This window comes from Mycteria americana, unplaced genomic scaffold (assembly GCF_035582795.1).
Source record: "Mycteria americana isolate JAX WOST 10 ecotype Jacksonville Zoo and Gardens unplaced genomic scaffold, USCA_MyAme_1.0 Scaffold_35, whole genome shotgun sequence".
Classification (NCBI taxonomy): Eukaryota; Metazoa; Chordata; class Aves; order Ciconiiformes; family Ciconiidae; genus Mycteria; species Mycteria americana.
This window is the reverse complement of record NW_027445623.1, coordinates 2,343,927-2,370,322: the sequence shown is the minus strand read 5'-3', so window position 1 is coordinate 2,370,322 and position 26,396 is coordinate 2,343,927. Positions and strand designations below refer to the sequence as shown.

The 26,396-nt window shown below is 71.7% G+C and overlaps 4 protein-coding genes across 4 annotated transcripts; 1 reads left to right on the top strand and 3 right to left on the bottom strand.

Annotated features, from left to right (window-relative positions):
• Positions 1-1,028: 1,028 nt before the first annotated feature.
• Positions 1,029-6,168, bottom strand: LOC142403483 (glycoprotein-N-acetylgalactosamine 3-beta-galactosyltransferase 1-like). Its single transcript, XM_075489735.1, has 6 exons — positions 5,923-6,168; positions 5,199-5,270; positions 4,954-5,125; positions 3,070-3,174; positions 1,930-2,630; positions 1,029-1,199 (listed from the first exon to the last, which is right to left on the bottom strand). Exons 1-6 carry the CDS (start codon positions 6,166-6,168, stop codon positions 1,029-1,031), a joined length of 1,467 nt encoding a protein of 488 aa, XP_075345850.1.
• A 335-nt stretch (positions 6,169-6,503) lies between these two features.
• LOC142403482 (glycoprotein-N-acetylgalactosamine 3-beta-galactosyltransferase 1-A-like) lies at positions 6,504-9,251 on the bottom strand. The gene is made up of 3 exons (XM_075489734.1): positions 8,992-9,251; positions 8,148-8,812; positions 6,504-6,674 (listed from the first exon to the last, which is right to left on the bottom strand). Exons 1-3 carry the CDS (start codon positions 9,194-9,196, stop codon positions 6,504-6,506), a joined length of 1,041 nt encoding a protein of 346 aa, XP_075345849.1. The 5' UTR covers positions 9,197-9,251.
• A 1,204-nt stretch (positions 9,252-10,455) lies between these two features.
• Positions 10,456-15,317, bottom strand: OS9 (OS9 endoplasmic reticulum lectin). The gene is given in 15 exon segments (XM_075489737.1): positions 10,456-10,625; positions 10,789-10,898; positions 10,969-11,031; positions 11,034-11,307; positions 11,377-11,634; positions 11,765-11,853; positions 11,964-12,006; positions 12,132-12,232; positions 12,481-12,603; positions 12,686-12,887; positions 12,971-13,069; positions 13,188-13,264; positions 13,387-13,450; positions 13,537-13,713; positions 15,115-15,317. Coding segments are annotated over 15 exon segments (1,980 nt in total). The 5' UTR covers positions 15,283-15,317; the 3' UTR covers positions 10,456-10,493.
• B4GALNT1 (beta-1,4-N-acetyl-galactosaminyltransferase 1) lies at positions 14,257-25,917 on the top strand. Its single transcript, XM_075489738.1, has 12 exons — positions 14,257-14,382; positions 17,149-17,235; positions 18,326-18,562; positions 19,257-19,406; positions 19,892-19,998; positions 20,261-20,298; positions 20,860-21,040; positions 21,426-21,542; positions 21,913-22,100; positions 22,752-22,892; positions 23,932-24,169; positions 25,255-25,917. The coding sequence occupies exons 3-12, from the start codon at positions 18,357-18,359 to the stop codon at positions 25,467-25,469; spliced, it is 1,581 nt and encodes a 526-aa protein (XP_075345853.1). The 5' UTR covers positions 14,257-14,382; positions 17,149-17,235; positions 18,326-18,356; the 3' UTR covers positions 25,470-25,917.
• Positions 25,918-26,396: the final 479 nt, after the last annotated feature.

Sequence of the window (26,396 nt, the reverse complement as noted above, 5' to 3'; positions counted from 1 at the left end):
GTGGGCCTGGGGGGGGGGGGCCCAGCCCGTCCCTCGCCCCAGGAACCCCCCATGAATGTAGGGGTGTCCCCTGCTGTGACGCCCCCGACGTGCCACACGCCCCGGCAGCGCCGGCAGGGCTGAGCCAGGGCCCCCGGGCTGGGGGTCCGGGGGGTGCCGGGGGGGTCCGGGCCGTGTACAGCGTTTTCATCTCTCGGGTTGTAACTGTAAGTACGTAACAATGTCGGACTTGGCCCTGTGACCGCGGCTGCTCCTTCCTGGCGTCGTGGCACGGGGCGGTGGGGGCACAGGGGGGGCGGTCGGGCCGCGGAGAAGGTTGGGGGTCCAGCCATGGGCCCGTGGCGTGGCTGGATGGGCTGTGCCGCGGGGCTGTGCCGCAGGGCTGTGGCGGCAGGGCTGTGGCACAGTGCGGGGCTGTGCCGCGGGGCCACGCTGGTGGGGCTGTGCCATGGTGTGGAGCCACCGAGCCACGCCATGGGGCCGCACCCGTGGAGCTGCGCCACGGGCTGGTGCTGGAGAGCCGCACTGTGGGGCCACGCCGGTGGAGCTGTGCCACGGTGCCAGAGAGCCACGCCGTGGGGCCACGCCAGCGGAGCTGTGCCACGGCTTGGTGCCGGAGAGCCACGGTTCCACGCCGGTGACAGTGGCACCACGTGGCACGGACGCACCCAAACGAGGAACCGGCTCCTCCATCCCGGGCAAAGGACTTTAATGGGTGGGGCTGGGGCCGGGGGGGTCACAGCAGCGCCCATGGGTTCCCCCCGCACAGTCCGGCCCCTCCCTGGGACCCCCGGCCCCTTCCCCGGGGCCACGCTGGGAGAGGGCCACAGCCCCGGCCGCGGCCCACCCGGGGGGGTCCCTTCCCCCGTGGGCAGCTCCCACACCACCCCCCCACCCCGCTGCGGGCAAGGCGGGGGGGGCACCCCCCCCTCACTCCCGTCCCCGGCCCCCAAACCAGCCCCCGCGGCCGCCGACAGCCCAGCGACGGCCACCGAGCGCGGCTTTCCCGGCGGCGAGGGGGGTCCGGGCTAGTGGCGGGTGGCGTTGGGGGCCGGGGGGGCGCGGGGCGGCAGGGGGGGCCGGTAGCGGGGCCGGTAGCCGTAGGGGCGCAGGCGGTGGGTGAGGAACTGCAGCGCGTGCATCTGCTCCCCGCTCACGTAGTGGAAGGACACGGCCAGGTCCGAGCAGCACTGGGGGCCCTGCGGGGGCGTCAGAGGGGCGGGGCTGCGGGGCGGGGCCTCGCGGGGGGGCGGGGCTTCGCGGGGAGGGGCATCACGGGGGCGGGGCATCACGGGGGGCGGGGCGCAAATGAAGTGGGTGGGGCTGGGAGCGGAGAGGGGCCGAGCAGCTGGGGTGGGTGGGCGGGGAGTTGTATGCTAATATGGCGGGCGGGGCTTGAGCGCTAATGTAGTGGGTGGGGCTCGGAAGCGGTGGGGCGGTGTGGTGGGTGGTGTCTGGTGCCTGGGCGGGGCTGGGATGCAAATAAGGAAGGCGGGGCTTAGCGGGCAGTGGGTGGTGCTCAATAGGTAGGCGGGGCCGGGATGCAAATAGAGTAGGTGTGGCTCGGTGGGGGTTTGTAGTGGGTGGTGCCCACTGGGTGGGCGGGGCTTAGCCGGGTGGGCAGGGCCTGGAGGGGTAGGCAGTGGGTGGGGCCTGGGGGGTGGTGGGGCTCGGTGGGCGGGGCCAGGAGAAGCGGGCGGGGCCGGTCCCACCCTGCTGGAGCCTGTGCACAGTGATGTGGGGGGGGGGGCGGAGGGGGTGCGGGTGGGGTCAGGGACACAGAGGGGGCTCAGGGACTCGGGGGGGTGCTCGGGGGCACAGAGGGGGCTCAGGGTGCTGGGGACCGGGGGCTCGGCGGAGGCAGGGGGGATGCCGGGGCCACGCGGATGGGGGACGCGGGGCGTTCTCGGCCGGGGCGTCCTCACTCACCCATCGCACGGGGTAGTAGGAGTACTGCGGGTAGAAGCGGTCGAGGGGCAGCGGCTCGGTGAGGTGCCGCTCGGGCGGGAAGGGGTGGAAGGTCTCACGGCCTTGCGTGTCCCGCGAGTCGCCCGCCTCCACCCCCACCTTCTCCAGGCACTGGCCCAGGGCCAGGTCCTCCACGGGGCTGGTGTGGGTGCAGGTGCCGGAGGCGAAGGCGGCCACCAAGCGCCGCAGGGCCTCCTTGCTGAGCACGTAGCCCGCCCCGCCGCTCATGTAGCCCTGCTTGACGAAGGGCTTGAAGCGCTTGCCGAAGTAGACGGGGCGCTCGGGGGAGTGGCCGGCCAGCAGCCAGCGCAGGTTGGCCACCACCACGAAGGTGTCGTCGTCCGCCTTGAGGAACCAGTCGGCCTGGCCCAGGTGGTGCCGGTGCACGTACTGGAAGGCGCGGATGGTCTTCCAGTAGAGCTGGTGGCGGCCCTCCTGGACGGGCAGCCCCACGGCGGGGAAGCGCTCGTCCGGCTCCGAGCTCATGAAGAGGGCCACGTTGCAGTGCCGCGCCCAGGTGTCCCGCACGTGCCGGGCCTTGGTCTCCAGGGTGCGGGGCCCCGTCATCACCCAGCACAGGATGCGCACCCGCTCGTACAGCGCCCGCACCTGGCTGCTGTTCACTGGGCGGCAGGGGGGCGGTGGGGAGGCGGCAGGGTGTCCTGCAGCCCCCCCGGGAAGGAGGAACTGGGGGAACCCGTCCCCAGCTCAGAGCAACCACCGAGAACCGCACCGTCCCCTCCTTGTCCCCAGCTCAGAGCTCCCACCACGGTCCACAGGGTCCCAAATTTGTCCCCATCTCAGATCTACGACCACTGACCGCACCGTCCCCTCCTTGTCCCCAGCTCACAGCTCCCCCCACACCCCACCCCCTCCCATTCTTGTCCCACAGAGATCCCACAGTGGCCAGGATCTCCCGACCTCGTCCCCAGCTCAGAGCTCCCACCACCAGCCGCCTTGTCCCATCCTTGTCACAAGCTCAGAGCTCCCTCCACCGGCCACCGTGTCCCTTCCCTTGTCACTTGCCATGAGTCCGTCATCCTCCTCATCAACCTGGGGGTCCCAACGCCATTGACCACACCGTCCCGGCCTCGTCCCTACCTCGAAGCTCCCACCACCAGCCACAGACCCCCGTCCTTATGAGCACAGAGCTCCCACCACCGGCCACAGGGTCCTGCACCGTCACCAGCTCAGCTCTCTGAACGCCTGCGGGATAACGGCTGAGGTGACTTAAAAATTAGAACTTAGACGCCCACTTTTAGGCAAGGCACAGCATCGAAGAAGCTCCCCAGGTGGAATGCGGCTGACGTGCAAGGAATCCATTGCACGGGAGTTCCCTAGGCCTGCACCCCGAGATGTCGGTGACGCCAGGGACCTTGGTGTGTTGACTCTAAGAGGCGCTGCCCGGAGGGTGGAGCGGTGTGGAGGTGCCGCGGCCGGGCTCTGTGACAATAGGGGAACTTAAAGGTGTCATGGAACTGCTAAGCTGCATATTTACTACCCTGGGCCAACAGCCTGTCACTTTTGACAAAACGCTGTCCTTTTGGTGAACTTTGCTCATTATAACATCGTTATAATACCAAAACACACCTCCATCCCAAAAGCTACCCGCCTCCAAGGTGCGACCACCCCTCACTGAGCTTGCGCTTTGAATTTTTCTAGCTTATACCTTTAAAAGCGAAGCGAGAAAACTTTACACCAATCCTAAACAAAGGTATGTATGACTGGAGTCACTCAAGCTCCACCCGAAAGGTGAAAGATAGTATAAAATGGCTTAAGAGAAAGAGAATGTGAGGGAAGACACCATCGGGTACCACTCTGACGTCTGGGATCAGTCGACGGGCTGAGCCTCTCTTCCCCCCCATCGGGACGGCTTTGGGTAAGAGTCGAACACTTGGTTATACCAAGTGCCTCCGTGGGAAACTTAGAAATCTCTCTCTATATATAGAGTCACTTCATTATCTTTTACCGCGTTTGTGTCCGGCCGTGTTACTCATATTCTTGATATACGCGTTGTGTCCGGCCGTGTTCTATACGTGTTTGTGTCCGGCCGTGTTCCTCACACTCATACTCTTGGTATTTGCACGTGCTTTGCAGACAGCGCATTTATCACCGGTAACCCAAAGAACCTGTGTGTCTGTTGCTCTCCTAAACCGCGCTCTTCACTGCTCCGGCCGTGACAGCTCCTTCAACACGACCAGACTGAGGGGTGTCAAAATTAATGCTGTCGCCTTAGCGAAAGCCCTGAGCTGATAAGTGGCTACACACACAGTCCTTAGAAAATAAACCGTTGGCCAGGGCTGAGACTAAGACTGGACCCAGCCGCACCTCGACTCCTCTCGGAGAAGGAGTTTAGAAAGCGAGGGGGTCCTGTCTGAACCTCCTGACTCAACGGGAGGGTTCCCCCCAGCCCCTCCTCAGACTCCTATTTGTATGCCACGGTAACTCTTAACGCAACAACGCCGGTGACACCGGCCCATCGCCCACTGGCCACAGCGTCCTTCCTTGTCACCAGCTCACAGCTCCCACCACTGCTCAGAAGGTCCCAACATCGTCCCCAGCTCAGGGATCCCGCCACCAGCCAGAAGGTCCCGCAGATGTCACCAGCTCAGAGCTCCCACCACCGACAGCACGTCCCAGCCTTGTCCCCAGCTCTCAGCGCCCGCCGTCGCCCCTGCTTTTCATCCCTTGCCACCAGCTCAGCTCTCCCACCGCTGGCCACAGGCCACCACCGGCCACGCTGTCCCTTCCTTGTCACCAGCTCAGAGCTGTCACCGCCAGCCCCACTGTCCCATGCCTCTCACCCGCTCGCAGTTCCCACCACAGCCACGTTGTCCCTTCCTTGTCACCACATCAGAGCTCCCACCACAGGTCACTCGGTCCCATCCTTGTCCCCAGCTTGGAGCTGCCACCACCCCCACTGTCGTCCCCCCCCGTCCCTGGCCACCAGCCGTCCCCGGTGCCCCATGGGACGGTGCCCGTCACCCTTCCCTTCCCACTGCCTCCCCACGGACCCAGGGCTGTGTGTCCATGCGTCCGGGTGTCCATCTGTTCTTCCAGGACCGCCCCCCCCCCCGTGTCCGTGTGTCTCCCGTGAGGCCGCCCCGGGGCTCACCTGTGGGCTGGGGGGGGCTGCGCAGGCGGGCGATGCCAGGGGCTGCGGGGGGGCCCGGGGGGGCCCAGAGCTGCTGTTGGCCTTGCAGGAGGCAGCCCCCCAGGGCCAGCCCCACGGCGAAGCCCAGGGGGAACCAGGGCACCCGGGGGTGCCAGCCCCACATGGCCCCACCACGATGTCCTGGGGGCTGAGGGGACAGGGGACGGGAGGGGACGGTCTCCCCAGAGGGGGCTGGATCTGCCCCCCCCCGCATGGGGCCTGATGTCCCATGCGGGGGGGCAGATCCAGCATCACCCACAGAACCCCCCCCCCCAAAAGCAACTTCCCCCCCATTGCAGTGGGGCCCTGCCCACAGCTCTGCCCCCCACCCAAGCCACCAGCTCCGTGTCCTGCTGAGGACACCCCTCCCCCCCCCCCCCCCCCCCGCCAAATCCTTCCCTGTCCCCTTCCGTCTGTCCCCCTGGTCCCGTCCCCCCCAAAGCCACCAGCCCCCCACCCCTTTGAAAGCCCCTATTCCTCCCAGCCCCACGTCCCCCACAGTCCCCCCTCAAAGCCACCAGCCCCCTGCCCCGCCGTGACCCTCCCCCATCATCCCATGCCCCCCCCCCCCCGGATCAGGGACATCCAATTCCAGCAAATCTCATTACCAGCCACTAATTAGGGCCACGCGGGTCTGGGTGGGTCGGAGGGTGACAAAGGGGTGGGGGGCAGGAGCCCGGGGGGGCCCCAGGGCGTTTGGGGTCTCTGGGGCAGTAATGGGGCAACACGTGGGGGGGCTTCCTGCCCCCCAGGGACCCCGTCCCCATCCCCGTCCCCGACCCCGGTGCTGGATCCGGTACCTGCCGCAGCCTCGCTCCCCCGTCCCGTCCAGCTGCCACCCCGCTCCAGGGACAGCCCCCAAACAGGGGGCCAGCTTCACCCCCGCAACGTGGGGGCCTCTGTCTCGGGGAGGGGGGGGGTGCACGCCGATCCCCACCGGTGACCCTGGCGGTGACAGTGACACCGGGTAGCAGGGCCCCCGCGGTGACGGTGGCGGTGGCACCACGTGGCACGGACGCACCCAAACGAGGAACCGGCTCCTCCATCCCGGGCAAAGGACTTTAATGGGTGGGGCTGGGGCCGGGGGGGTCACAGCAGCGCCCATGGGTTCCCCCCGCACAGTCCGGCCCCTCCCTGGGACCCCCGGCCCCTTCCCCGGGGCCACGCTGGGAGAGGGCCACAGCCCCGGCCGCGGCCCACCCGGGGGGGTCCCTTCCCCCGTGGGCAGCTCCCACACCACCCCCCCACCCCGCTGCGGGCAAGGCGGGGGGGGCACCCCCCCCTCACTCCCGTCCCCGGCCCCCAAACCAGCCCCCGCGGCCGCCGACAGCCCAGCGACGGCCACCGAGCGCGGCTTTCCCGGCGGCGAGGGGGGTCCGGGCTAGTGGCGGGTGGCGTTGGGGGCCGGGGGGGCGCGGGGCGGCAGGGGGGGCCGGTAGCGGGGCCGGTAGCCGTAGGGGCGCAGGCGGTGGGTGAGGAACTGCAGCGCGTGCATCTGCTCCCCGCTCACGTAGTGGAAGGACACGGCCAGGTCCGAGCAGCACTGGGGGCCCTGGGGCAGAGATGGGGGGGCTGGGGGAGACGGGCTGGGGGGCACCGAGCACCCAAATGCCCTCCCCCCCCCATTGGTGGTACAGGGCAGGAGGGAGGTTGAGGGCTGGAGACCACCCCCCCACCCTGAGCCCATCATCGTGGCCTCTGGCCGGGTCTCTCTGAGTGGGGGGGGGCACTGGGGGCAGCTCCCCCCAGCCTGTCCCCCCTCCCCATGTATCCCCCCCCCGGGTGCCTGGTGGTGGCGGGGCCCAGCCCCGCCGTGGCGCGGTGCCAGCCCCGCTGATGCTCTTAACTCCGGCTCAGCGCGGCCGGAGCGGGGCTGCCCCCCCGCAGGGAACGTGGCCGGGGGCCGGGGCGGGGGGGGGCACCGTGGGCAACCGGCTGGGTGGGGAGCAGAGACCGTGGGTGGGCGTCACAGGGGTCACGGCCACACGTGGGGGTACTGTGGCCGTGCATGGGGGGGACACACCACAGACATGGATGGGGACACCGTGACGACGCATTTGGGGGGGACACGACAGCTGGGCACGGGGAGGTCACCATGACCACACGGGGAGGGCCGTGGCCATGCGTTGTGGGGACACCAGGGCCATGGATGTGGGGACACCAGGGCCACCACAAACACGCATGGGAGGGCTGCCACGGCCGTGCGTGGGGGTACCGCGGCCAAGCATATGGGGACCAGGGCCATGCCTGGGGGACCTCGGCCGTGTGTTTCGGGGGGACCACGGCCGTGCATTGTGGGGACACCACGGCCATGCGAGTGGGGTCATGGCCACGCGTGGATGACCGTGGCCACTGTGGTTCTGCATGGGGGAACAGTGGCCATGCACGGAGGGGACATCACGGCCATGCATGGGGGGACACCAGGGCCATGGATGGGGACACTGCAAGTGTGCATGGGGGGGGATACAATGGCCATAAATGGGGGGACGCTGCAGACAGACATGGGGGGACCATGGCCATGAACGGTTGGGGGATGCTGCAGCCATGCATGGGGGGCCACGGCCATGCAAGCAGGATCAGGCCCATGCATGGGGGACCATGGACACGCGTGGGGAGAACGCGGCCGTGCAAAGGGTGGGGATCATGGCCGTGTGAGGAGGACCGTGGCCACGCATTGCGGGGATGTGGCCGTGCGAGGCGGATCATCGCCACGCATGGGGGACCACAGCCACGCATGGGGGACTATGGCGGTACATGGGAGGGAACGTGGCCGTGCATGGGGGACGGCGGCCATGCATCGTGGGGTTGCCATGGACAAAAGCAGGGGGACCGTGGCCCTGCATGGGTCTGTTGCCATGCAGGTGGGATCAGGGCCACGCTTGGGGGACCATGGTCATGCGTGGGGAGAACGTAGCTGTGCGTGGGGGGACTGCGGCCACCTCAGGGCCCTGGCAGCTTCCCCTGACCACGCGGGAGGATGAAAGGGGAACATTCGTGGACGGGGGCCCTGGGAGGTGCCACGTACCTCCACGATGGGGTAGTAGCAGTAGCTCCAGTACCAGAAGCTCGGGGAGAACTTGTTGGTGAGGTGGGACTCGGGCGGGAAGGGGTGGAAGGTCTCACGGCCTTGCGTGTCCCGCGAGTCGCCCGCCTCCACCCCCACCTTCTCCAGGCACTGGCCCAGGGCCAGGTCCTCCACGGGGCTGGTGTGGGTGCAGGTGCCGGAGGCGAAGGCGGCCACCAAGCGCCGCAGGGCCTCCTTGCTGAGCACGTAGCCCGCCCCGCCGCTCATGTAGCCCTGCTTGACGAAGGGCTTGAAGCGCTTGCCGAAGTAGACGGGGCGCTCGGGGGAGTGGCCGGCCAGCAGCCAGCGCAGGTTGGCCACCACCACGAAGGTGTCGTCGTCCGCCTTGAGGAACCAGTCGGCCTGGCCCAGGTGGTGCCGGTGCACGTACTGGAAGGCGCGGATGGTCTTCCAGTAGAGCTGGTGGCGGCCCTCCTGGACGGGCAGCCCCACGGCGGGGAAGCGCTCGTCCGGCTCCGAGCTCATGAAGAGGGCCACGTTGCAGTGCCGCGCCCAGGTGTCCCGCACGTGCCGGGCCTTGGTCTCCAGGGTGCGGGGCCCCGTCATCACCCAGCACAGGATGCGCACCCGCTCGTACAGCGCCCGCGCCTCCCCGGCGTCCTCGCCTGCCGCCGCGGTGTGGGGGGGTGGCACCGCGTTGGTCACGGTGGGGACCATCCCGTTGGTCCCACAGCACGTGGGCGGGGGGTGGCCCTCAGCCCCCCCACCCCGTCCCACCAGAGACCCCAAAACCTCCCTTGGTCCCCACCCTGTGGCTCAGTGCCCCCGCCACGGTGGCACCCACCTGCAGAGCCTGGTGGGGCCACGCTGTAGAGCGCCGGGGACCGGGATGCCCCGGGGGGGTCATGGACCACCCGGTGGTGCTGGCTGGCGGGCGGCACGGGCCGGGGCAGCAGGATGCCGTGGAGGAGGAGGAAGGTGGTGGTGAAGCCCACGAGGACTCCCCCGTGGAAGGGCAGCCACACGCTCGTGAGGCCCGGCAGCAGCATGGTGCGACGTGGCCTGGGCACGGGGTGGGGGGGTCAGTGTGGAGCGGGTGTGGGGACCCCCCCCCCGTGACGTCCCCCACCTGTCACAGCCTGATGTGCAACTGTCACCGGGTGGGGAAACCGCAGGACAAAGTCCACGGGGTGGGGACAGGATCCACGGCGGGGGGGTGGTGGTGACACCCACGGGGAGGTGGTGACGTCCACGGGGGGTTGGCAACGCATATGGGGGGGTGGCAGAGCTGGCACCCCAGGCCAGGACCCTCCCCGGGCCCAAGGGGTGTCTGCGAGCACAGAGGGGGTGGCACGGACCCCCCCGTTATAAGTTAAAGCGGGGGAGCAGCCCACGCCCCGGACGCCGGGGTTCCCCGCAGCCCCGATGGGGGGGTCCGGGAGGGGGGAGCGGGGCGGGACGGTGAAGGGGCGACACGAGGGACCGCGGTGCGGGGGGGGCAGGTGGGGTCCCGGGATGGGGGTCCCGGCTGCGACCTCACTTGGGAGCGGGGAGCGGGGGTCCCGGGGGTCTCAGTCGGTCCGTGCGGTCCGGCCAGTCCCGAGGGTCCCGGTGGCTCCGCTCCCCCCGCGGTCCCGGTGGGTCTGGAGGTCCCGGTGGGTCCCGGTGGGTCTGGAGGTCCCGGCGGGTCCCGGCGGCTCCGCTCCCCCGGGGGAGCTCGTACCGCGGCTCAGCAGCTGGCCCCGCCCCCCCGCCCTCCCATTGGCCAGCGCCACGCGAGCCCCTGCCCCACCCTGACTCTGATTGACTGCCGCGTGCCCACGGCCCCTCCCCGGCCCCTCCCCTTTGCAAACCGAAGGCCGGGGGGGGGGGAAGGGGGGGAAGACAAGGACCGGGCCGGGGTGGGGGAGGAGGGGGCACGGGGGGGGGGGGGGGGGGGGGGGGGGGGGGGGGGGGGCCCGCACACACACGGAGCCCCAGCCGGGGGTGACCTCGGTTTATTGATAAAAAGGGGGGGGGTGGGGGCCCCCAAATGGCTCCAGTGGCGACAACAGGACCCCCCCCAAGTCACCCCTCCCTCCCCAAATCACGCTCCCGCTCCCAAACCACCCTCCCCTCCCCCCCCCAGCTCATCCCTGTCACACATGGACACCCCCCGGGCAGGGTCCCCCCCGCGGGGGACACAGCGAGATGCTTCCCCCCCCCCCCCCCCCCCCAAAACAGTCCAAGCTCCCCCCTTGGGGGGCACCCCCATGGAGCACCAAGGCCCTGCGGGGGGCGGGGGGGCCTGGGCCAGCCCCACGGCGGGGGGGGGGGGCAAAGCCACGAGTCTGGGGCTGGGGGGGGTCAGAAGTCGGGGTCCTCGGAGTCCCCGGGGGGCTGGGGCTCGTCCCGGCCCCCCCCCCAGACGAAGCGGTAGTTGTCCTCCAGCGCCTGCTGCCGCCGCCGCTCCTTCTGCGCCTCCTCCGTGCCCTGGATCTGGGGGGGACACAGGCCGTGGCGGGGGGGGACACGGGCCATGGGGGGGGGGGGGGACGACACCCCCAGACAGAGCCCCTGGGGACAGCCACGCCCCAACACAGCTGCAGCACCAGGCGCTGGTCCCTGCCCCCCCCCGTGCCTCAGTTTCCCCCGCACCCACCAGGATGTTGAAGAAGATCTCCTTGAGGTTCTTGGTGTCCTCCTCCGACAGCCAGTGCGCGTCGTCCTCGTCGCCCCCCCCCGTCGTCACGATCTTGATCTCGATTTTCCCTGGGAGAGGGAGGGCGGGGGATGAGGGGGGGGGGTACTCCCAGCCCCACCCCCACCCCCCAACCCCTACCTTCGGCCCGCAGCCCCTCCTTGGCCAGCAGCTCCCGGACCTCGCTCTCGATGTGGTGGAGCTGGGGTTGTCCCGACCCATCTCTCGCCGGGGGGGGTCCCGCTGCCGGGCGCTGCTGGGCCCGATCCTGCTCACCCGCACCCGCACCCGCCCGTCGGCCGGGGGGCTGGGGCTGGCCTTCCTCCCGGCCCTCTCCTCTTCCTCCTTCTCCCCTCCCGGGCCGGGGCCACCCCCGTCCAGCTTGTCCATGAGGCGGTTGAGGGTGGAAGCCAAGGACTTGGAGGCCTGGTTACGGTCGAACTCCCCCTTCAGCCCCTCCGTCTCCAGCTCGTCCTCCACCTGCGGGTGACAGCGGGCGTCAGGAGGGGTCCCCAGCCCGGCCAGGGGGTCCCCAGCGTGGTGACCCACCTCGTTGATGATGTTGTCAAACTCCTTCTCCATCTCTGTCTTCACCTCCTCCTTCAGCTGGGCCATCTGCTCCCGAGGCAGCAGGACGGCCTCCAGCTCCTTCTCGAAGCCACCCAGAAGGTCCCCGTCTTCCTCCTCATCCTCTTCTTCCTCCTCTGGTCGCTCCCTCTCGCCGGCTGGAGGCTCCTCAGGGACAGGGGGGTCCGGGGGAGCCTTTGCCGCTGCCTCCTCCTCCTCCTCGCTTGCCTTCTCCTTGGCCTGGAGGCAGAGGGAAGGCTCTCGTGAACGTCCCTTGGTGCTGATGGGGAAACTGAGGCACGGAGAAGCTGCCCGAGGGGCCCAGCCCCACCACGGGTGGGCCCGGGGCGGGGCACGGGTGGTCACCCACCTTCTTGGTGCTCTCCTTCAGCTCCTCGATGAACTGGAGCAGGTCCCCAGGGCTCCTGATCACTTTGAAATGGATTTTCTTCTGCGTATCTACAAGGCAACCACCAAAACAGGCGGCAAGGACAGGGACGGTGAAGGCCTGCAACATGCGTGGGGGGGACACGGAGCGGCCACCGCCGGCCACCCCCCTGGGGACTCACCAGCCGCCCGGCCACCGGCTGCCTTTGGGGACAGCTCCTCCGCCTGCAGAAAGGAGACGGGGTGATGGAGCAGGAGCCCGAAACTCCTCCTCTAACACGACACCCATCCGGCCCCGCTCGTCCTCGCCGGTGGCCACGAGGACGTCCCCGAGGACGCTGGAGACTCACCCCGGCGCTGTCCTGCTGGCCGCCGGCCTTGCCGGTCACCTCGCGCACCCGCTCCCAAAAAGCCGCCTCCTTGGCTGGGTCCGGCTCGTCCCCCGGCGCGGCTGGCACGGGAGGAGGGGACGGGCACGGCTGGCACCGGGCGGCTCCGAGCACGCTGCCCCGGCCGGCAAACGCCCGCGGCGGCTCCCTGAGCCGCGCTTCACCGCGGGGGTGAGGAGGGGACACGGGCTGTAGTGTCACCGCAGGGGTGAAGAGGGGACGGGGTGAGGAGGGGACACCACGGGCTGTACCGTCCCCACAGGGGCAAGGAGGTGACAGGACGAGGAGGGGACGCAGGCTGTGCTGTCACCGTGGGCCGCTGGCGCGCCCTCGGGGGGCTGCGCGGGGGTCTCGGCGTCCCTCTCGCTCCACAGCCTCGTGTCCAACGTCTTGAGCTCCTCCGAGATCTCCTCCACCTTCCGTTTGGTGTCAGCTGGAGGGACAGCGGGGACCCGTGTCACCCCCGTGCCGGGGTCCCGCCGCCCGCCGGGGAGGGGGGGTCCCCCCATACTCACAGACTTGGGCGCGGACGTACTCGACGTACTGCGCCGGGCTGAGCGCCGGCTGGCAGAGGATGGGCTGCGGCGCGGCGCCGGCCGGCGGGCGCAGGAAGGGGTGGTGGCAGATGCGGGTGGTGTGGACGGTCAGGACGTAGGAGCAGGACTGGGGCTCGTCCACCCGGGCGATGTAATCACCGGCCCCCTCCTCGCACAGGAACTGGGGCGAGAGCCGTCAGCCGCTACCACCACCGCGGGGACGCAAGTGTCACCCTGCCTACGTCAACCCCACCGTGGTCTTACCCGGACTTCGGCCTCCCTGGCTCGGCCGGTGAGATCGCACCGGGAGCCGTTCACGTAGCTCTGGCTGTGGTACCGCTTCAGCCGGTGCTGCTTGGAGGCCTGGGGGGACGGGGGGGGAGAGTGGGGTGGGGACGGGGACCCCCAGGGATTCCCCGCTGCCTCGTAGGAGGGTTGGGCGAGGGGACGGCCGTGTCCCCAGGGAGGAGGGAGCCTGGACCTTGGCCGTCTCGTCGTCCCAGTCAAACGCCGACTGGTAGTAGCCGAGGAAGAGGACGTCTCCTTTGATCTCTGACTCTGCGGCGAGAGGAAAGAGTTGCGCGGGCAGCGCTCGAGGAGGGGGGGGACATTGGGGACGACCTGCCCCTTCCCGCCACCCCCCCCCCACGCCGTGCCACCGTCCCCGGCCCCACTGGCACCTTCCACGTGGTACTGCTGGATGTGCTTCCCGTAGCAGAACTCGTACGTCCACCAGTCCTTGGTCTGGAAAAGATGGGGAAAACCACGGGATCAGGTCGGAGGCCGTGGGGTGACCCACCCTGCACCCACCCCCGCCCGCCGGGCCCCACCTTGACGAGGCACGGGGCGGCTCCCATGGGGCGCAGGAGCTCGGCGACGCCGGAGCCGTTGTAGAGCTGCGCCTCCTCCTCGGGGTCGGGCTGGCGCCGGATGGCTGCCGGTGGGAGCCGACACTCGTACCGCTGCTTGAACTTCGATGCCACCGTCACCACATCCTCCGTCTGGCGCTGGGGGGGGGACACACATGGCAGAGGCTCGGGGCAGGGTGGCACATCTGGGTCGCTGGGACCCAGGCAAGGGTGTCAGCTGGCAAGGGTGCCAGCTGGTGTCAGCAGGCAAGGGACCCAGGAGCCCGGCTGGGCGGCGTGGGGGAGCTGCGTCTCAAGATGGGGCCCGTCGCCACTTCCGCCCCGGCCCGGGGAAATTGGGGCAAACCGCAGCCCCTCCCCGGGCCTCAGTTTCCCCTTTTCTCCCCACCGCTGGTGAGCCCAGCCCTGCGACACGGGCACGGGGCGAGGGGACAAATCTGTTGCTGCTGCCCCCCCCCAGCAGCTGGCAGGGGGCTCTGGGCTGGCCCCCGCCCCCCCTCGGGGGCTGCTCGGTGGCTCCCACCCAACGGCTCAAAGTCACCCGGCGCAGGACGGTGACAGGGGACACACGGCAGCAGCTGTCTGCAGGCAGACGCCACCCCGCCGCCAAATCGAGGAGCCAAGGCGTGGGGCACGGGCCGGTCCCCACACTTTTGTCACCCGGGGAAGGGATGCTGTAGGTGGATCTGGAAGCCGCGGCCCCACCGAGTGCCGGGCTGGTGCCGGGGGGTCACCATCACCCCGGGGACGCCCCAGGCCCAGCTTCGCCCCACGGCTGCCGGGAGCTGCTCAGCGCAGGCGAGTGAGGTACGGACCCCCCCCGCTCCCCGCCCCAGCCCGGTCCCAGTGCTCCCAGTAGGACCCCCCGGCAGGCCCGGCGACCACCCCCAGCGCTGACACCTCCCAGCAGGGCCCTGGCCTGCTCACAGCCCGCTCCCTCCCGAGTCCCCGTCCGCCCCCCCAGGCCCAGTGACCCCCCCACGGTACGGCCCCGGGCAGGTCCCCCACGCAGCACCGCCCCAGGCCGGTGCCCCCCTCCCCGGTACCCGCCCGGGCTGATGGCCCCACCCTGGTACGACCCCAGGTCGGGGCCCCCGTTCCCGGTAGGACCCCGGACCGGTGCCTTTGTCTCCGGTAGGGCCCCCGGGCCGGTGCCCCCAATCCTGATACCAGCCCGGGCCGGTGTCCCCGTCGCCAGCCGGACCCCGGACCGGTGCCCCCAACCCCGGTACGGTACCCCCAAGCCCTGGTAGGACCCCGGGGCGGTTCCCCCGCCCCGGCAGGACCCCAGACTGGTGACCCTGCCCCCGATACGACCCCCGGTCGGTGCCCCCGGCCCCGGTAGGGTCCCCAGGCCGGCATCCCTGACCCCAGCCGGGGCCGGTGCCCGTGCCCGTGCGCCCGGTAGGGACCACAGGACGGTGCCCCCACCCCCCAGCCGGTGGCCCCATCTCCGGCAGGACCCCCAGCCCGTGCCCGTGCCCGTGCCCCCGCCCCCGGTACCGCCCCGGGCCGGTGCCCGTCCCCGCCGCGGCCCACCTGCCCGGCCAGCACGGGCTCGGCGAGGATCTCGAGGCCGTACTTGAGCTCGCTCAGCTCCTGCAGGTTGAGGGCGGCGCGGGCCCCCGGCAGCGGCCGCCCCGGGCCCAGCACCGCCAGCACCACCAGCAGCGCTGGCCCCGGGCCCGGGCCCCGCCGCGCCGCCATCTTTCCCCCGCCGCCCTCCGCTTCCGCCCGCCGCCTCCCCGCGCCCGCCCCGCCCACCGGCGGCACGCGCGGCGGTTGGGCCGTCCTCCTGCCCGTCAGCGCGCAGCGCGCCTTCTATTGGTCGGAGCGCGGCGATGACGCCGCCGGGATTGAGGCCGCGGTGGGAGGGCGGCGGCCCCTCCCGAGGGTGAGGCGATTGGGCTGAGTCAGCGCAGGCGGCAGCCAATCGCGAGGCGGGGCGCAGCCGGCCCCGATGACGCAACGCCGGGCTCTTAAAGGCGCAGGGCGGCGGCGCGCCCGCCGGCTCCCCATTGGCCGAGCGGGATGCAGGCGATCCCGGCGGCCTGATTGGCGGAGGGAGGCAGAGCATCCCGGGGGGGCATCACGTGATTACCGGAGCCGGGGAGGGGGGGCCCGGCCCCGCTCCAGGGCGAGGCCGCCGTGCACACGGCGACGGACGTGCGTGGGAGCCCTGAGCACGCACACGCGTGGGGCCCCCCCCGCACGCCCCCCCCTCCCCGAGACCCCGCCCTGGGCGTGGGTCCCAGCGGGGCGCGGCCGGGCCCCCCCCGAGCACCCCCCGCACCCCCCCACGCCCCCCCATCTCCCTGCGGCCCCCACGTGCCCCAGCACCCCCTCGTGTCCCCCCCCGCGTCCCCCAACCTCCCCCCGGCCCCCCCAATCTCCCCCAACTCCCCCCAGACCTCCCCCCAGCCCCCTCCAGCATCCCCCAGGACCCCTCAGCATCCCCTCAACCCCTCCAGACCCCCCCGGGCCCCCCCAGAACCCCCCCAGGCCCCCGGGCGCAGCAGGGCGCAGGCAGCCCAGGCCCGGCCCCCCAGCCCCCCCCCCGCGACCCCGCGGCTCAATGGGGCCGTTGTGCGGCCCACGCGTGGGCACAAAGCCCGGCCTGTGGCAGCCGGAGCCCCCGCCGCGCTGGGGGGGCCGGGGGGGGGCTGATTCCCCCCCCCCCCCCCCCCCCGCCCCGGGGCAGGCCCGATCCCCGCCAGGCCCGATGCGACGGTGACACCGGCGGCCGCCCCCTCCCCGCTTTGTGCCCCCCCCCCCGCCTTTCCCCCCTGCCCCCCCGCAGCTCCCCCCGCCCCTCCCGGGGCTGCGGCGGTGCCGTTCCCGGCCGGGGCCGCCGGGGGCGCCCTGCCCCCCGCCCCCCGCCCCCCGCCGGTGCCGGTGCCGGTGCGCGGCCGCGGAGCGCCGGGACCCGCCGGCGGAGCCAGGTAGGGCCGGAGCCGTCCAGCGCCCCCCGTCTCCCGCCCTTGTCGCGACATGTCGCGGCGGCGGATGGCACCTGCCGCCGCCCCACGGCCCCGACATCGCCTCCCCCGCCCCGATCTCCCCCCCCCGGCCCCCGCATCCCCCAGCACCCCCAAGGCCGCCGGGCCCCCCCGAACCCCCGGACACCCCCAGCGCCCCCCGCATCCCCCATCCCCCGTCCCCGCTGCCCCCCATCCCCCCCTGCACCCCCTGGACCCCCCCATCCCCCCCCCATCCCCTGGGCCTCCCGGCCCCCCCCCCAGCCCCCCGGCTGCCTCTAACGTCCCCCAGCCCCCCCCGCCCCCCCCCCCGCATCGCTCCAAACACCCCCAGCCCCCCCCGGCCCCGCTGCACCCCGGATCCACCCCCCGCCCCCCATTGCCTGAGCCCCGCCAATCCTGCCCCCCCCTTTACCCCCCCCATCCTTGGACAAAGCCCCCCGGGGGGGCCCGGGGGTCCCCGGCTGCGGCCGTGTCCCGGGGGGGCTGGGTGCAGGAGGGCGCCTGGGACCCCTCGGTGCAGGGTGGGGCTGGGGGTGCGGGCGTGTCGGTGTCCCCCCCCCCCCCGGCCCTGACGCTGTCCCCGTGTCCCCAGGCCGGTGTCGTGGGGGGCAGAGCCATGAGGGTGGGCTGAGACCCCTGCCCCCGCCCCGACCCTGCTGGGACCCTCGCCCACCCCGAGGTGAGGGAACTGGGGGGCACTGGGGGGGACTGGGGAGCGTGGTGGAGGACGTACAGCCACATGGGCACAGCAGAAAGGGGGCACTGGGTTGGACTGGGAGGCTTGGGAGTACTGGGAGGCACTGGGGGGGACTGGGTGGCAATGGGGACACTGAGGCACTGGGAGGCTCTGGGGACAGTGGGAGCATTGCGGGGCACTGGTTTGTACTGGGTGGCACTGGGGGGCACTGGGTTGCACTGGGGGTACTGGGGAGCCATGGTGATTTTGCTGGCAGATGGCTGGGTTGCACTGGGGGCACTGGTTTGCACTGGGAGCACTGAATTGCACTAGGAGGAGCTGGGTTGCACTGGGAGGAGCTGGGGGCACTGGTTTGCACTGGGGGCACTGGGTTGCACTGGGAGGCACTGGGGAGCCATGGTGATTTTACTGGCAGATGGCTGGGTTGCACTGGGGGCAGTGGTTTGCACTGGGTTGCATGGGGTTGCACTGGTTTGCGTGGGGGGCACTGGGTTGCACTGGGTTTGCACTGGGTTGCACAGGGTTGCACTGGGAGGAGCTGGGGGTACTGGGGGCCACTGGGTTGCACTAGGGGGCACTGGGTTGCACTGGGGGCACTGGGGAGCCATCGTGATTTTGCTGGCAGGTGGCTGGGTTGCACTGGGTTGCGCAGGGGGCACTGGGTTGCACTGGGAGACACTGGTTTGCACTGGGTTGCGCGGGGGGCACTGGTTTGCCCTGGTTTGCACTGGGTTGCACCAGTTTGCACTGGGTTGCACTGGGTTGCGTGGGGGCCATTGATTTGCACTGGGTTGCACTGGATTGTGCGGGGGGCACTGGTTTGCACTGGTTTGCAGTGGGTTGCGCAGGGGGCACTGGGTTGCAGTGGGTTGCACTGGGTTGCACAGGGGGCACTGGTTTGCACTGGGTTGCACTGGGTTGCAGTGGGTTGAGCAGGGGGCACTGGTTTGCGCTGGGTTGCACTGGGTTGCGCAGGGGGCACTGGTTTGCACTGGTTTGCGCTGGGTTGCGCTGGGTTGCGCTGGTGCGCACCGGTTCGCCCCGGTTTGCACTGAGGCGGGGTCCCCCGCAGCCCCGCCCCGCCGGCCGCGCCCGCGCCCAGGATGCGGGGGGCGCAGAAGCCCCTCTGCCTGCTGCTGGTGGCCACGGCCTCGCTGGCCGCCCTCTACCTCCACCTCTGGGCCCCCAAGGGCCCCCCCAGCATCGACCTGCGGCGCCCCTCCCCCCAGCACCTCCTGCCCCCCCCTCTGCCCCCCCCCGCCCGCTCCTACCCCCACGTCCCCTTCCGCCTCAAGGAGGAGGTCATGGAGTAAGGACCCACGGGCGGGGGCACCTCAGGGTGGGGGCACCCGTGGGTGGGGGCTGGGGCACCCGTGGGGCGGGAGCGTCTTTGGGTGGGGACGCCCATGGGAGGGGGCTGGGAGTCCCAGGGCTGAGGGCGCCCATGGGTGGGGGTACCCGTGGGTGGGGGCTGGGGCACGCATGGGCGGGGGCACCTCAGGGTGGGGGCACCCGTGGGTGGGGGCTGGGGCACCCGTGGGGCGGGAGTGTCTCCTGGTGGGGACGCCTGTGGGAGAGGGCTGGGAGGCCCAGGGCTGAGGGCGCCCATGGGTGGGGGTATCCATGGGTGGGGGGCACCTCAGGGTGTGGGCAGCCATGGGTGGGGGCTGGGGGCACCTGAGGGGAGGGGTATCCATGGGGTGAGGGCACCCACGGGGTGGGAGCATCTCAGGGTGGGGACACCCACGGGGCGGGGGTACCCCTGGGTGGGGGTACCTGAGGGTGGGGAGTCCGGGGCTCACAGGGACGGGGACACCCCAGGGTGGGGGGGCTGGGGCACCCACGGGGATGGGGGCACCTCGGGGAGGGGGCGATGGGGGGGGGGGGGCCCAGGGTGGGTGCCGGCGCCGGGCGCTCCCGGGCGGTGCCGGGGCGGGTGCGGGGGTGGAGGGTGGGCCCCACGCGTGGGCGCGGAGCGGGCGCGGTGACGGCGGGCGGGGCAGGCTGCTGCCCAGGAACGGCTGCTCCTGCGAGGCGGAGCGGCAGCTCTTCGGGCAGGGCCCCGGCGTCGACTTCGCCAGCGCCTTCGCACCCAGCGAGCGGCCCCGCCTGCAGCGGCAGCGGGAGCACGAGTACCGCGGCTACCGGCTGCGGTGCGCGGGGGACCCCGGTGGGGCGGGGGGACCCTCTGGGTGTCAGGGTTGGGGCAGGGCGGGACCCCCCAGGGTCAGCGTGGGACCCCCTGGGGTAGGTGCGGGACAGGATGGGACCCCCCAGGGCCAGGGTGGGGCAGGGGGGGACCCCCTGGGGTGGGTGTGGGGCACCCGGGGTGGGGCAGGAGGGGACCCTCTGGGGTTCAGCGTAGGGCAGGATGGGGACCCCCCAGGGTCAGGGTGGGGCAGGGGGGGAACCCCTGGAGTGGGTGTGGGGCAGGATGCAATCTCTGGGGCTCAGTGTGGGGCAGGATGCAACCCCCCAGGTGCAGCATTGGGCAGGATGGGACCCCCCGGGCTCGGTGTGGGGCACGATGGGACACCCCTGCGCTCCGTGTGGGGCAGGATAGCGCCCCCAGGGGCTCGGTGTGGGGCAGGGTGGTGTGGGGCAGGGTGGCCCCCGGCTGAGCCCCCCCCCCCCGCAGGGTGCAGTCCCCGGCTGACCGGCTGCTCATCGTCCCCGCCAACTCCCCCCTCGAGTACCCGGCCCAGGGGGTGGAGGTGCGGCCGCTGCAGACCGTGCTGGTGCCCGGTGAGGGGCGGGGGGCGCGGGGGGGTCACGGGGGGGGTCACGGGGGTGGGGGGGGCACAGCAGCACTGTGACCCAGAGGGTCAGGGGGCGTGAGCACATGGGGGGGCACAGGGAGGGATGTGAGGCGCGGGGGGGCACAGGGGAGGTGGGGAGGCCGGGGGGGATGGGGGGCACGGGGGGGGGCAGGGGGTGACCCCCCCCGGGGGGGGCTTTGGGGGGTGCCCCCGGCCCCGCTCACCTCCCCGTGTCTGTGGCCCCGCAGGGCTCAGCCTGCAGGCGACGGGCAGGAAAAGCTACCAGGTGAGGGCAGTGGGCAGGGCGTGATCCTGCGTGGGTCTGGTGTGGGCAGGGTGTGATCCTGCGCGGGCAGGGCATGATCCTGCGTGGGCAGGGCGCGGGCAGGGTGTGATCCTGCGCAGGCGGGGCATGATCCTGCGTGGGCAGGGCGCGGGCAGGGTGTGATCCTGTGTGGGCAGGGTGCGGGCAGGGTGTGATCCTGCGTGGGCAGGGCGTGATCCTGTGTGGGCAGGGCGCGGGCAGGGTGTGATCCTGTGTGGGCAGGGTGCGGGCAGGGTGTGATCCTGCGCGGGCAGGGCGTGATCCTGTGTGGGCAGGGCGCGGGCAGGGTGTGATCCTGCGTGGGCAGGGCGTGGGCAGGGCGTGATCCTGTGTGGGCAGGGCGCGGGCAGGGCATGATCCTGCATGGGCAGGGCGTGATCCTGCGTGGGCAGGGCGCGGGCAGGGTGTGATCCTGCGTGGGCAGGGCGTGACCGTGCCCGGGTGCAGCAGCCCCCCGGGTGCTGGGGGTGGCCTGGCGTGTCCCAGACGTGGCCACCCCGGGGTCCCCCCTTAACTCCCCAGGTGAACCTGACGGCCACCATGGGGACGCTGGCGGTGGCGGCCGTGGTGGAGGGCGTGGAGCTGCGGGGGGAGGGGCAGCCCCACCTCTCGCTGGCCGCCGCCCGCCTGGACCACCTCAACCGCCAGCTGCAGTTCGTCACCTACACCAACACCCTCTTCCACCCCGACACCGCCGACATCGGTGGGTGCCGCGGGTGGGGCCTGGGTGGGTGCTGGCCCTGGGTTCAATGGGTGGGACCTGGGTGGGTGCTGGCCCTGTGGGTGCCACGAGTGGGACCTGGATGGGTGCTGGCCCCACGGGTGCCATGGGTGGGACCTGGATGGGTGCTGGCCCCACGGGTGGGACCTGGATGGGTGCTGGCCCTGGGTTCAATGGATGGGACCTGGGTGGGTGCTGGCCCCACGGGTGCCACGGAGGGTCCCTGCCCCATGGCGGCAGCACAGCCGGGCTCAGTGCAGGGGTGGCCCGGTGACACCGCGTCCCCATGGCGGTGCCCTGAGGGTGCGGGGCACCCTGAGGCGGGGGGTGCTGCCCCCCGCACACCCAGCGCCCCTTTGCCTTCCAGTGCAGTTCTCCACCGATGGGCACGACGCCGCCTTCGCCATCCGCATCCGGCACCCGCCCACCCCCCGCCTCTACGGCCCCAGCCCCCCCGGGGACAGCGACGGGGACAGGGACGGAGGTGAGCCACGGGGACCCCACCTGTGCACCCCAAAACCAGTCCTCCCAGTGGGGGGGGCGGGGGAGGGCAGTCCTCCCAGTGCTGGGTTGTCCCAGTCCTAGTATGGGGGGGCCCAGTCCTCCCAGTGTTGGGGTGACCCAGTTCTCCCACTGTGCGTGCCCAGTCCTCCCAGTGCTGGAGGGGGTACAGTCTTGCATTGGGGTGCCCCAGTCCTCCCAGTGCTGGGTGCCCCAGTCCTCCCAGTGTGGGTGTCCAGTCCTCCCAGTGCTGGAGGGGGTGCAGTCCAGTGTTGGGGTACCCAGTCCTCCCAGTGTGGGTGCCCAGTCTTCCCAGTCCCCTCAGCCGCCCCCCGGCTGATGTCCCCCCGCAGGGTACAACATCACGGCGCTGGTGACCATCGCCACCAAGACCTTCCTGCGCTACGACAAGCTGCGGGGGCTCATCGCCAGCATCCGCCGCTTCTACCCCTCCGTCACCATCGTGGTGGCCGATGACAGCCAGCACCCCGAGCCCCTGCAGGGCCCCCACCTCGAGCACTACCTCATGCCCTTCGGCAAGGTGGGGGCTGGGGGGGCTGGGAGGGGGTGGGGGGCAGGGTTGGTGTGGAGGATGGGGGGGCAGGGGGAGGTTGGGGGAAACTGGGGAGGGGGTGACATGGGGGGGCTGGCAGGGGTGTGGGTCCCCAGGGATGGGGGACATGGGGGGGGGCTGGCAGGGCCATGGAGCTGTGGGACCCCAGAGAGGGGAGACACAGGGGGGTGGCAGGGCAGTGGGACCCTGGGGGCAGGGAACCTGGGGGGAGGGGGGGGCTGGCAGGGGTGTGGGACCCCAGGGAGGGGGGACATGGGGGGACTCTAGCAGTGCCATGAGGCTGCGGGACCCTGGGGAGGGGGGACATGGCGGGGGGCGGGTCTGGCAGGGCTGTGGGACCCCAGAGAGGGGGGACGCTGGGGAGGGGGGACACCGAGGCGCTGGCAGGGCTGTGGGTCCCTGGGGAGGGGGGGCATGGCAGGACACTGGCAGGGCCGTGGGGCTCAGAGGGGGCAGCCGGGGGGCTGCGGGACCCCGGGTGACTGCAGCAGGGCTGCAGTGGGGTGACCGTGGGACCCAGGTTCCAGAGGACCCTTGGGGCTCAGGGCAGGCAGCCCAGCTGTGGGGCAGCCGTGGGGCGGCCGTGGGGCGGCGGGCACTGACACCAGGGCACCGCAGGGCTGGTTCGCCGGGAGGAACCTGGCGGTCTCGCAGGTGACCACCAAGTACGTGCTGTGGGTGGACGACGACTTCATCTTCACCCCCCGCACCCGCCTGGAGAAGCTGGTGGACGTGCTGGAGAGAACCAGCCTGGACCTGGTGCGGGCACCCAGGGGCTCGGGGGGGCACCGGGGGGGTGCTGGTGGCCAGTGGGTCCCCATTGTCTGGGTAGGGGGGTCCCGGTGCCCCGTGTCCCCGGTGCCGGGGGGTGCTCCGTGCCCCACATCCCCAGTGCCCAGTGCTGGGGGGGTGCCCCATGCCCCACATCCCCAGTGCCTGGTGCCAGGGGGTCCCCCAGTGTCCCCCAGTGTTGCCCAGGGTGCCGGTGCCCCGTGTTTTGGCAGTGCTGCGGGTGGGTGGCACCACGCTGGGGGGTCCTGGTGCACCGGGGGTGCTGCGGGTGGGTGGGTACGTGGGGGGGGGTCCCAGGGGCTGCCGGTGCCCGGTGCTGCAGGCGGGTGGTGCTGAGGTGAGGCGGGGGTGCTGGTGCCGGTGTTGGTGCCGGTGCCCGGTGCCACGGACGGGCGATGCCAGCTGGGGTCTTGGGTCTCGGGTGCCGGTGCCCAGTGACGTGGGTGGGCGATGCTGGGTGGGTACTGGGGGGTCTCGGGTGCCGTTGCTGGTGCCCAGTGGCAGTGCCCGGTGCCGGTGCTGTCAGCGGCCGATGCTGGGGGGGGGATGTCTCGGTGCCCGGTGCCACAGATGGGCGATGCTGGGGGAGTATCAGGGGGTGCCGGTGCCGTTGCCCCATGCCCAGTGCCCGGTGCCGGTGCCGCAGGCAGGTGATGCCGGGGGGTCCCGGGGATGTCTCGGTGCCCGGTGCCAGCGCCCGGTGCGGGTGGGTGATGCTGGGGGGTACCGGGGACGTCTCGGGTACCGGTGCCACTGCCTTTGCCAGCGCCTGGTGCTACTGGTGGGTGATGCTGGGGGGTGCTGGTTCCCGGTGCCAGTGCCCGGTGCCGGTGCTGCAGGCGGGTGATGCTGGGAGGATATTGGGTGCTGGTGCCGTTGCCGGTTCCCGGTGCCAGCACCCTGTGCCAGTGCCGGTGCCGCAGGCGGGCGATGCTGGGGGGTCCCGGGGGGTCCCGGGGATGTCGGTGCCCGCTGCCAGCGCCCGGTGCCCGGTGCCGTCCCGCAGGTGGGCGGCGCGGTGCGGGAGATCACGGGCTACACCACCACGTACCGGCAGCGGCTGAGCGTGCGGGGCGGCGGCGCGGGGGGCGACTGCCTGCGGACGCGGCCCGGCTTCCACCACCGCCTGGCCGGGTTCCCCGCCTGCGTCGTCACCGACGGCGTCGTCAACTTCTTCCTGGCCCGCACCGACAAGGTCCGGCAGGTCGGCTTCGACCCCCGCCTGCGCCGGGTCGCCCACCTCGGTGAGGGGGGGGGGAAGGGGGGGGGCTGGGGGGGGGGGGGATCTCGGAGGGAGACCTGGGGGGTCCGGGGGGGTGACCTGGGGGGTCCCGGGGGCGGGAGGGGTCCCGAGGGGGGGTCTGGGGGGTCCCGGGCGGGGGGGGGTCTGGAGGGGGTCCGGGGGGTCCCGGAGAGGAGGGGAGGACCTAGGGGGGTGATCCGGGAGGGAGACCTGGGGGGTCCGGGGGGGGACACCTGGGGGGTCCCGGGGGCGGGAGGGGTCCCGAGGGGGGGTCTGGGGTGTGCCGGGCGGGGGCGGGGGGGGTCTGGAGGGGGTCCGGGTGGTCCCGGAGAGGAAGGGGGGACCTAGGGGGGGATACGGGAGGGGGACCTGCGGGGTCCCAGGGGCGGGAGGGGTGCGGGGGGGAGGTGTCTGGGGGGTCCCGAGCGGGGGGAGTCTTGGGGGGGGTCCCGGGGGTCCTGGGGGGAGTCTGGGAGGTCCTGGAGGGGACCAGCATGTCCTGGGGGGGGGTACAGGGTGTCCCAGGGTGGTGGCCAGGATGTCCTGGGGGGCAGGTGTTCAGAATTTGGAGTGCTGGGGGTCCCAGGAGTGGGAGGTGCTGGGGGCTACCCGGGTGGGGTCCTGCATGTCTGGGGGCAAGGTCCGGGATGTCCCAAGGGGGGGTCTGGAGTGTCCCGGGGTGGTTTGGACATTGGGGAGCTGGGTGGGAGGGGGCCGGGGTGTCCTAGGGAGGGGGGTCCAGGGTGTCGGGGGGCCGGGGTGTCCCGAGGGAGTTTCAGACATTGGGGTCCCCTGGGGAAGAGGAGGGGGCTGAACGCCGGGATCCTGGGGTGGGGCTGAGACATTGGGGTCCCCTGGGAGAGAATTTGGGGAGACCCCTGGGTCAACACCGGGACAGAGGGAAGGGGCCGGACACGGGGGTGTCGTGTCCCCCCCCCACCATGGGGTCACCTGGGCTGCTTGGGGGGGTGGGTGGGGAGCACTGAGATGCCAGGAAGAGAGGGGGGACGCTGGGGGGGGGGGGGTGTATCAGAGACCCCCGAGCAGCGCTGAGCCCGTTTTGGGGTGTCGTGTCCCCCCCCCCAGAGTTCTTCATCGACGGGCTGGGGGTGCTGCACGTGGGCTCCTGCGAGGACGTGGTGGTGGATCACGCCTCCAAGCTGGCCCTGCCCTGGCGCCGGACGGAGGGCGAGCGGCAGTACGCCCGGTTCCGCTACCCCTCCGCCCGCGACGACAGCCTGCGCCTCAAGCACCACCTCTTCTTCTTCAAGAACCGCTTCAAGTGCATGGTCGGCAACTAGCCCCCGGCCACCACGGGCCGCCACCCAGGGGCACCCCCACGGGCCGCCCCCGTGGGCCACTGCCATGGGCCGCCCCCGGGGCCACCGCCCGGTGCCGCCGCCCTGGGCCGCCACCGTGGGACTGCGGCCACCCTGGAGCACCCCCGCCCCCCCCCCCCCCCGCGGTGTTTTTAGCTCTTTTGTACTTTGGGGGGGGGGTGGCGGGGGGGACCCCCCCAGGGGACCCAGGCGTCCGGGTGCCCCCCCTTTTGTCTGCCCCCCCTCCCCTCGAGACTCAGTTTTCTATTGTACAGGCCCTGCCCCCACGCTGCCACCAGGATTTTTGTGCCAAGTCTCGGCCCCTTCCCCCCCCCGGGACCCCCCGGGACCCACCGGGCCGGGCTGGGGGAGGGGCTGGGGGAGGGGCTGCCCCCCGCCCCCCGCCCTTTTCTACCCGATGGATGGTGATTTTAACGAGACTGGAGTCCGCCTCTTTGTCCGGGGGGGGGAAGCCCCGGCCCGGCCCCGCCCCCTCACGGCTTAGCCCCGCCCCTTTAACCAACGCCCCACATCTTAGCTCCACTTCTTTCTTAAAGCCCCGCCCATCCCATCTTAGCACCGCCCCTTTCTTCAAGCACCTCCCCTACATCTTAGCACCGCCCCTTTCTTTGAGCCCCTCCCCACACTTTAGCCCCACCCCTTTCTTCAAGCCCCACCTTAGCACTACCCCTTCTGCAAGCCCTGCCCACTCCCATGTTAGCCACGCCCCTTTAAGCACCACCCTGTGGGTTAGCCCTGCCCCTTTCTTTAAGCACCACCCCCACATCTTAACCCCGCCTCTTCAAGCCCCGCCCCCACCACGCGTGTCCAACCAGCTGCTGCAAGTGGGTGACATCACGGGGGGGGTGTTGCCGTGGGGCTGGGGGGGGTGGTCCCCATTGGGTGGGG